The sequence below is a fragment of the Kryptolebias marmoratus genome, linkage group LG2 (assembly GCF_001649575.2).
Source record: "Kryptolebias marmoratus isolate JLee-2015 linkage group LG2, ASM164957v2, whole genome shotgun sequence".
Taxonomy (NCBI): domain Eukaryota; kingdom Metazoa; phylum Chordata; class Actinopteri; order Cyprinodontiformes; family Rivulidae; genus Kryptolebias; species Kryptolebias marmoratus.
Window position 1 is genome coordinate 37,428,329 of NC_051431.1, and position 10,336 is coordinate 37,438,664.

Here is a 10,336-nt window from a genome sequence, read left to right on the forward strand (position 1 = left end):
GTAACGACCCCACGCCTGTACCTGGACTTTCCCTCTTGCCTCAGCCCCTTTCAGACAAGCCTGTCTGCATCTAGCCACCAAGCTAAGGAGGACTTACCTGTTCTTGTCCCGATCCACGACGGTCATGTGAGTGCGCAGTCCAGAGCTTCTGGTCCCGATCCTCCTCTTTCCATAATAAAATCCTTAAAACTTCGTTACTGTGTTGCGAGTCTGAATCCTGTCAAGTCCTGCCTTGTCATACGTATCAATGTGTGATCTACATGTGCTGTTCCACTCCAACATGGATAGGCTATTATCCATCAGGTTTTAGTAAGTAAGTAAAGTAAGTAAAAATTTATTTGTAGTGAAGTGAGATTTATTTATTTAGCACTTTTCAGCAACAAGGCGATCCAAAGTGCTTTACAACAGGAACAAAAAACAGAATCCAATACGGAATGAAACACAAAAGAAGAGATGGAGATATTATTTATTGGAGATAGAGAGATGACAGAAACAGCGGAAAGTGTGCGCATATGTGTGCGTATGTGTGTGTATTTGTGTGTAGAGACAGTGACAAGACGGTGTGGTGTGTGTGTTGTGTGTGTGTTTGCAGATATTGATTTATCCAGATTGTTCTTTTTAACAGAGGTTTGATAACTGCTGTTTTTAGAGCCTGTGGGAAAACACCTGATGAGAGAGATGAGTTTACCATTTGAATTAAGTCAGATGCAATGACAGGAAGAACTTTCTTAAAGAAGGTTGTAGGAAGGATATCAAGACAGCAGGAGGATGAGCTTAATTGATTTATAATTTCTTCTAAGTTTTTATGGGTGAGTTTGTGAAATACAGCCATTTTCTCTGCATTTGATATGTTTGGCATTGTAGCATCGTGCATCGGGATTAGGTTTGGTGTGGATGAGCAGATTAACCTTCTAATTTTTGTAATTTTCTCTGTGAAAAAGTTGGCAAACACATTGCAGGCCCTGGTAGAGTGGAGTTAAGGTGGTAAAATCACAGAAGGGTTTGTCAACCTGTCAACTGTGGCAAACAGAGCACGTGATGTTGTTGATGTTTTTGTTTATGATTTCTGAAAAAAATGTTTCCCTTGCATGTTTTAGTAAAGAGTGATAACTTTGCAGCCTTTCTTTGTAGATTTCATAATAAACATGAAGTTGAGTTTTACGCCATTTACGTTCAGCCTTTCGACAGAGGGTTTTCTCATTTCTTACAAGTGGTGTTTATCCAAGGTGATTTCTTTCTGCCAGATATAATTTTCACTTTAACAGGGGCAACAGAATAGGAAAGAACAGAGAGCATATAATGAAGTTACACTTAATAAAAAAAACAGGATTTTACAAACTGTTTTTCTTCAGGGGGGGTTCAAGTTTACAGCACTTCTACACCTGGCAGGCAGCCTGACAGTCTCCTGGGAGGTGCTCATGGCATGCCCATTCCAGGAGCATGTTGCATGCATTGCTTGTTTGCAGATTACAAAGAGGAGCAGTGAGGTTAAACAATAGACATATTAAAACCCCAATTCTGAAAAAGCTGATGATTTCCAAATCTCATAAACCCATATTTTATTCACAATGGAACATAGTAAATATCACATGTTTATTATTTTTTAGAATAGGCTCTCGAAAAGGGCCTAATGTTTATTATGAAAAATATTTTTAGTAAACATGAGGCATAGTTATAATAAATAAAAAACATTTATAAACCACATAAACTAATCAAATCTGTCCACTCAGTCTGTGTTTAGAGTGTCAAATATTCATTTCAAAACAACCAGTGTCATCTATTCAAGTCATTTTCATCTATATTACTATATTGGTTGTCTCTCTATGACATTTGCAGCAAAAAGTGCAATAGTAAGTCACTGAGGCATCTGTCTCAAATGACAGTGAAATCAACGTATCATATCCTTTCATTAAGTGGACGGGCTATGTAATCAGAAAAAACTAAGTTCCATCTGCTGTAGGACCACCAATCAGCAGCCTTTCATGCATTCCTGCTAGAAATTTTGTTTTGACCCCTTTAATTAACATTTACTACTGACCAAAATAAATTACCAACTTCATCCAGCTACTTTTGAGAGATCTAACTACACTTTTATCTACTTAAATCATCTAGATAGCACACAAGCATCAAATTACCATAAAAATCTGCAAGCTTACCAAACAAGTAGGATTTAGTTTATTACAAGGCAAACTGAAATGAGGCAAGAAATCTGCAAATCAATTTAAATACAATTTAAAAAAACATGCTATTAATAAAAATTTGCAGATACTAAAAATTGAAAAAACGTCCAAATTCTGAACCTGTGACATCCATGTGGAGCAGTCAAGGTTAAAAATTTGTCCTGGAACCAGTCGACAGAGAGGGTTGGTTCTGTTCAGCTTCAATTTCCGAGTTCATATCAGAGGTTGGTCAATATACAGTCTCTGGTTTAAAAGCACCACAGATTACAGCAAGCTGAGTACAGATGGTCCTTCATTTAAAGGTGTTTAGAAGCAAAAGTCAGAGTCATATATGTTTGTGTATAGTAATGAGCCTAAAGAAAAAGCAGCAGTGAAAGCCTGTGTTTATTAAAGGTGTTAGACAAGAACAAAAGAAAGCTCCAGGAGTAATAAATCCATGTAAAAAAAAAAAACTGACCATTTTTGCACTCGTCCTTGTTTTTAGGAAGTACTTCAAGCGTTTGAAGCAGTCCTTCTCTCAGTTTTGGGCAGTGATGCTGATAACAAGGAACACAGTAAAGACACGTCACTGGAGGAAGGTAAATATGGGCGGAGGAGTTTCACAGTGTCCAGGTCTATGACTGCTGTCATGGTAACGTGACGTGTTCTGGATTTATTGGACCATAAACACCGGTTGCAATCGTATCTTAAGCAACACTGGCACATTACAACCACAGAGATAACGTTCTTATCAACATGGTTGCTGTCAAAGTGTCCATTTTTGTCTTTTTTTCCCATTTATTATTACTTAGGCTTTTAGCTGCTTTATAATGTTTTTTGTTTTGTTTTTTTCCCAGCTGTCACTCTCTTCACTTTTCCTTTTTACATTTGAATCTAATCGTACCTACAGCACAAGCTTGTAAATAAGCCAGAATGAGCTGGGGTGGGTTGGGAATGGGTGGTGAACCTGTAATATGTTCACAGTAAAAGCTGGATGGCTTCACCCTTTTTGCTATTTTAAAAGAGAATTTCTGTAAATAATGAGATTAAAATTCAAAACGTTTTCTCATTTAGGTGTTTTTCCTCTGTCACATATTAACCTTTGATAACTTCCTTCATAAAATCTCATTGCTTTCCTTTAACTGGCCATCTTATCTTATATTAGTCATGTCACACACACCCACACACATCCAGCATACTGCTCAGCCAGTCTGATCTTGGACTTCAACCTCTGAGTGAAATTTGAAGCAGCGTTGCATCTCTCCTTCCGCCTTCTTTTTGAAACCTGTTCCCGAGACTTCCAGCCTTACAGGTAGGCTGCTTTTCTCTCTCTCTTTCACATTTAGTTTTACATTACTCTTAAATATGTACTTAGAGTTTAAGTTTCTTTAACTGTAGACAGTTTATGTTGCATAATTGTGGCTCACAGGAGTGGCACCTGTCTGTATCAGGGAACATTGTAGGATGTACTTTTTGTGGTTCTTTTGTTTTCTTTTTCTAATTAGGAGTTGAGACACCCTCTGAGTGTAACTATTTGTTCCACCAGGTCCTTATGGGTTAGATTAGGTCCAAATGTTCTCCCTGATGTTGTCTGTGCTTCAGTGGTGGTACTTTCAAGTTGTTTGGTGTTATTAATTAATGAGGTTTGCACTGTGATCCATGGAGTGAACAGTCTGCCTGTCAGCTGTTTCAGCCTAACTGTGTTTAATTTCAGAGTTTGCTCAGTATATAAAACTAACTTCTATTTTTTACAAAAGCTATGGTTTCTAATTTTTATTAGACTTTAATAGGATTTTGTATTCTTTTGTAGTGGTGTATTTACATGATACAAGTACATATTAAAATAGATTCACGTATAGAGAAAAAAACAACTTGTTTAAATAATTGTCACTTATCTTCAGACTTAAAGAGATATTCTGATCTTTTAAAGTGGGGTTCTGGAGGGGCTTTTGGTGAACACACATGGGGTAGGACATGTTTCATGAGAGCTCTGAGGGAATGTGAAGTCTCTCCATCACTTGCCAAGGCTATGTGTTTGAAGAACCTCAGTGTGCTCTAAGTCATATCTAGATAAGTAGTAAGTAGTAGTGGCTGCTCTAAAACGACTGGAACAAAAAGTTACTCGGAAAAATTAAAATATTTCTGGTCTTGAGAGCACGATTAATGAGCATAGCGATACGCTAACTAGTGAAGTGTCTTCAAATGGTGGACGTTCTTCTGGGTCTTCATAATTGCAGCAACGATGTACTGATCAAAAGGAAATGACTTTACAGACATAAGTTATCTTTTGAACAGTGAGACTTTATTCAAGACAACAGTCTGTGCCGAAACCGGGAACTTCTGGTCCAATCAGCGAAATTCCCCGTTTCTCTGTGGCTGCTTGTTTTTATGAACATTTACCACACCCAAGGAAGAGTAACAAGACACCCACGTCCCACTGGGACGGACCTGTAGGATTCAAGTACATTCAATTCCATTTATGGGGATAGACTAGGGTCTTCAGACAAGCAACAGCTAACTGCATGTTTTCGACAACGTGAGCGTAAGAGCCCACGGTTCACTTCTTAAAAAGGCGTTGTGGCTGAGGACAGTGTCTCTCAAAATGATAGCTCAGGCCTCATGGCCTGAACACAGATGCAGACCAGATACCTCACTAGCATGCAAGCTAATATGGTAAAGCTCGCTGAGGTGGTGGATGCTTTAAGCAAGAAATGTGAAGACTTGGAGGCACGCTCTAGGCCAAATAATATTTGAGTCGTGCCTGCTAGAGGGCTTAGATGGTTCACAACACAGAGTTTATGGCTGCGTTTCTTAAGAACTTGTTGGTGAACCAATCATACACTACTTACTAAACCAAGGGACAGCAAGCGATGATCATCAGAGTGACACAGTAACCAGGAATAACATTCTGTGCCATGCTGGAGAGGCTTTCACCCTGCTATACAATGAGAAAAGGGTATACATTTTACCAGATTTCACACAGATTGTGACAAATTGTAGATTTAATCCCGATGAAGGAGCTCCATGGCTTTGCTGATGTTAAATATTGCTTCCATTACCTGGCTACCCTCCACCCTCCAGTACTGGCTACCCTTCATGTTATCCTCTATTTTTACAAACTTTTCACGTCTGGCTGTCAAGAAGCACTTGACTTGAGTCTTCTTTGGCAACTTCTAGTTGAGATTAAATCAGAATTTTCTTTAGCAGAGTCTTTCTCTTTGCCCCTCTCCCATAAAGCTCAGACTGGTGATGAACCTGGGCAGCAGTTGTTGTAGCTCAGTCTCTCCATCTCGCCTGCTGAATTTTGTACCTCCTTCAGAGCTCACAGGTGTCTTTGTGGTCTCTCTCACTATTCTCCTTTTTCAGTCACTCAGTTTGTAAGGTTGGCCTGCTCTTGGTAGATTTACACATGTCCCATATTCCTTCTATCTCTTGATGATGGATTTAACAGAACTCCTGGGGATGTTTAGGACCTTAAAATGTTTTTGTATCATCCTCTGACTTGTACTCTTCAATAAACTGTTCTCTGAGTTCAATTAGGACAGTTTTTAGGTAATATGTATGCAATCACTTATTTTCCTTTTAAAAAGGTATTACTTTGTAGAAATTTGATTTACTTTGACATTGAAAACATTGATTTAAAAAATGTTTTGTATAGAAGGCCAATTTTTATTGAGCAAGATTAAGTTATGACAGCAATAAAAACATAAAACATGCAAGGGGTGAATTCTTTTTACAGGAACTGTACATTTGGAGTGTTCCTGAATCTGGTTTTAGTGAGCCACTGGGCAAGGCCTGAGTTTTGATTTGTTCTGATCTGTGACTCTTTTGTTTGGTTTGGGAGGGGAAATGAATAAATTCCTCCAAGTATGTAGAGACTTGTTGTACTGACGTGTTTGATTGATTTGTTTGATTTGAGGTGAAGCCAAGATATTTGAGAATAACTGTTCGTGAATAAGGTAACACACCTATCTTTAATCTGCTTTCCATGCCATGCATAAGCACATGTAATAGTTATTTATGCATCCAACATTCACTCTCTGACAACAGTAGTTAATAACTCAGAAGGAATGGACATAATTTGGTCCACATCCAGACTAGTGACGGAGATGTAGATGATTTGATTTTCAAAAAGCTGACTGGCAGTGTTCCCGTACTGCCAACTCCATCTGATCCATCTGATCTGATGTTGGAATTATTGTAATACAGCCACATGACCTTTCAACACATATAGTTTATTTTATTTCCACTCTTCTGTTTGAGTGATTAACATTTTTTGTCAATAGGTGTAACTAACAGATAAATACAAAACTGGAACATCACTCAGAAAATGTAAAAATACTATGAAAAATGTGGAAAACAAAGTTGGAATGGTTTCAGCTGGAATCATAATATCTAGATCACATGTCCCTGTAGTATCATGGAGTCTGCCTTCTCTCAGCTATAAATGTCCTGATAAAATCTAAATTATCTGGACTTTTGGAACTGTGTGGCCTGTGCTGAGAGGCGGTGCTATAGAGGTGTGGATGTGGCTACAGCACAGGTATATAACAGTCTGTGCAGCTAAGAATAGTTCTGATGCTCAGGAAGAGATGACGGAGCATGAACCTGTTTAATACTGCTAATAAATGGATTATCATACACTGAGTCAGCAGCACATTTGAGCTGAAAAAAAAGAGAGTTTGACATTTGGATTACAAAATGACAAGTGTTGTGAAAATTGTCACACTTTGAAGTTTTTGTTTGTTGATTTCAGGAATTTCATGAAAGGGACAAAGTAAAAGCAGGAAGAAAGATCAAGTCCACTTCTCCTGTGATGGTAAGAAAATAGGCTGCCCAACTAATTCTGGTCCACATAAGAACCAAATCGTTTCTTTGAATTTTTATTTCTGGTTGTGATATCATAAAATTATCTTTTGCTTTAGGATGTAGGCATGTTGGAGATTCCTGCTGAGCTGTCTGCTAGACTCCGCAGTGTAGCAGGTAAGTTTCATAAGGAAATATTTATCAGCCACCTTTTATGATACAAATTGTGCGCTTGTTTGTTTGTTTGCTGTTTCAAAATATCTCATGAACCGCTTGATTGGTTTTAATGAAACTCTGAAAGTAATCATTAGATGTCTATCTATAACGGATTAACTTTTGAACTAAACCTTGTTTAAAATAGCTTCTGCAGCTGATTAACATTAGCAACACAAACAGGGCTATAACTTTGTAGGTTTTAGAATTATTGAGGTACAGTTTGGTGTGAGAATAATCCATAACACATACTCTGAGCACTAGCAGACATCTTTGTTTAAAACTTTGGCATGTAAGCAGCAAGTAATATGCATTTCTTCAGTGACCTAGTAATACATAATAGACAAAATCCAGAATGAACTGGAACAAGAACCTGTGTTGACAGAAAAATAAAAAACAGACTTTTTTACAGTTTAAGTAAAGAGATTCACAGATTGATTAAAAATTTCTTAACAGGCATAGTGAATTGAAGCCATACACACTGTCACTGAATGTGCCAAAAGCAAACAAACAGTGTGGGGCAAAACTGTTCTATCAAGGATTTAAAGATTTTCTGACAGAATTAAATATTACATGCAAAATAACCTCTCAAAAAAACAGATCAAACTTACCCAACCCAGGTATATGTTTACAAATACTTATAACTTCAAAATACAATAAAACGCATGTAGACTGCTGTTCCTTTATCGTAGTAGCCCGACAATCAGTCAAGATGGCTCATTCAATAATAAAATAGAAACTTATAAACCATAAGCTCCTATGATGATATCTCATTAGAAAGAACTATAGCAAACAAAAGCATATTAAAATACAAAAAGAAAATTAAAACATTTTATAAAAGATATAGATGAAAAATAATACCTTGGTGGAATTAAACATCCCTCTCCCAGACAGACACATGCAGGGGGCTCCAATTTATGTAAAATACAACATTTAATACTACAAAAACTAAAACAGTTTTAATTATTTGGTTTGCCTGAGCATACCTTGTATTTTGGCTGTTAAGGGAAGCAACCACTCCAAGTGTTTGGTTCTTCAAACAACTCTAACTGAACTCCAAACAAAGGCTTTTCTCAAGTGCTTTCAGGTGTGTCAGTGCAGGAAGAAAACACTTAAAGCTGAACTGAAAAGTGTTTAGAAAAATACAAATTATACTATATATTTGATTTTATACCAAACACTGAAGAAACCACTCGGGTGTTTTCGGCTTTTTCCATGACACTGCTAATGTGTGACGTCCACTGAGCTGCTGAGTCACTAGATTTGTCATAATCTGAAAGTGCTGTTGATTAATTTACTCTGATGTGAGAGTTTATAAATGCTACTTTGAAGCACGGTCACATTGTTTACAAGTTAGCATCAGGTTAGCATCCAGTTTGCATCAGGTTAGCTTCAAGTTACCAATGTTAGCTTTCTCCTGCCGCCTTAATGTGAATTTGCTGTGGGGTGTACTGATGTCATGACAACGATCTTTGGGTAATTGGTTCTCACCGTTCCACATTCCCAACTCAGTGTTTTTGTGGGTTGTTTTGTCAGCCATGGCGGTCCTGGTGATTATCCCAATCTGAAGACTTTTCGTATCTGATTCTGGAGATCCAGCCGTCAGTTCAGGTTCATACTGGTCTGGTTGTATATCCATTACACCCGCGAAGTCTTCCAGGTTTTCTTGTATTCAAAAAAGGCTTTTTCTTCCAACAACTAGACAGTAGCGGCATTCTTGGCCGGCTGTGGCACAGCACTTGTAATGAACCCAGGACAGCAACTCCGCCCCATAAATCACCCACTTCGGAAATTATTGACTTAAAAGCTAAAAACTGTTTATTTAAGTTTTAGGTCATAAAAATGGGTCCTTGCAATGTTGTGTGGATGTGTTTGACTAAATACCATTCATGAAATGTCAATTTTCTGAGATTTGATTTCAGTTCACCTTTAAGTAAACACTCTGCCCAAGGCCGAGATTCTAGTAGGACCTTCACCTGTACACCTCTACACATTTCAAAGAATGCTGTTTTAAATTACAAATGATTTGATCATGCTTCAGTGTTTGATTTGATATGCAACAGTGGTGCAGGTTTTGTATGGTCAGTTGGAAGGTAAAAATTACTTGAGAATGAATAAAAACAATGTACACAGTCTATCTATTTTGTGTTTGTGGTGGAAATACAGTGCCTTGCAAAAGTATTCACCCCCTTGAATGTTTTCTGCTTTTATTGCTGTCATAAATCAGTCATCTTCACTATAAATTGGCCTTTTTTTGCACATAGAAAGTGGGTGATTAACTGAAAGAGGCCCAAAATTAAATTCTGCTTAAATTAGCTCCTTGCAACCTTTGGTTGGCCCTGCAGATCATAATTCTGCAACAATATCATGTTTATATAATATATCATATTTAGATGTGGCCCTGTTTCCCATTGCTGTAATGACAATTTGCAAGATTTATTAATACACTTTATGAATTGTATTATGTGATATTTATGTGATTTAGAGTCTGTTTTTGTTCTCCAGGACAACAGCATGGCTCAGGGGTTACAGAAGTTGCACCTCCACAGGTGAAGGCACAACATAGGCTCACCCTGCCACCAGATATTGATAGATATCCGTTTTCTTGCTATGCCAAGAATGTAATAAAGGTATGTAAAGATTGTACCCTAAAGGCCCATTTGTGCACACCTTAATATAAACTCTGAGACATATGTTATTGCAAAACATCTTTTACCTCTTCTTGTTAGAAACACACCACATCACATAGAAAACATGGATTTTACTAACAAATTTCAACATTTAAAGCTGGTTCCAGGAGAAACCCTTGTATCTTTTGATGTCACTTCACTTTTCACTTGCATACCCACATCAGAAGCAATCGAAACTGTCAGAAAATGACTTCAACAAGATAATGATCTAAACGACAGGACCAATTTCACCCCAGATTAGATCTGACCCTGTCGAGTCTTTTTTCCCCCACCACTTATTTCAAATATAATGATAGTTTTTTCAGACAGAGGCACGGTTCTGTCATGAGATCTACAGTGTCCAGTGCAGTGTCACTGATTGTGGAGGAAGTGGAAACTACAGCCCCGATGTCATATTTTTTCATACTTGCCAACATTTGGGAATGTCAATGTGGGACAGCATAGCGTGACCCCCCCCCCCCCCCCCCC

At 37.8% G+C, this 10,336-nt stretch overlaps 1 protein-coding gene across 1 annotated transcript; it reads left to right on the forward strand.

Moving 5' to 3' along the window:
• Positions 1-2,609: 2,609 nt before the first annotated feature.
• On the forward strand, positions 2,610-10,080 carry LOC108229074 (unconventional myosin-XVB-like). Its single transcript, XM_017404732.2, has 5 exons — positions 2,610-2,758; positions 6,916-6,978; positions 7,085-7,142; positions 9,684-9,808; positions 10,033-10,080. Exons 1-5 carry the CDS (start codon positions 2,714-2,716, stop codon positions 10,078-10,080), a joined length of 339 nt encoding a protein of 112 aa, XP_017260221.2. The 5' UTR covers positions 2,610-2,713.
• Positions 10,081-10,336: the final 256 nt, after the last annotated feature.

What these genes read in the sequence shown, in the direction of transcription:
- LOC108229074 (XM_017404732.2), top strand. Translation starts at nt 2,714, where the DNA reads ATGCTGATAACAAGGAACACAGTAAAGACACGTCACTGGAGGAAG. An exon ending in TAGACTCCGCAGTGTAGCAG is followed by an intron (nt 7,143 to 9,683) that starts GTAAGTTTCATA and finishes TTTGTTCTCCAG; the next exon opens with GACAACAGCATGGCTCAGGG. An exon ending in ATGCCAAGAATGTAATAAAG is followed by an intron (nt 9,809 to 10,032) that starts GTATGTAAAGAT and finishes TACCCACATCAG; the next exon opens with AAGCAATCGAAACTGTCAGA.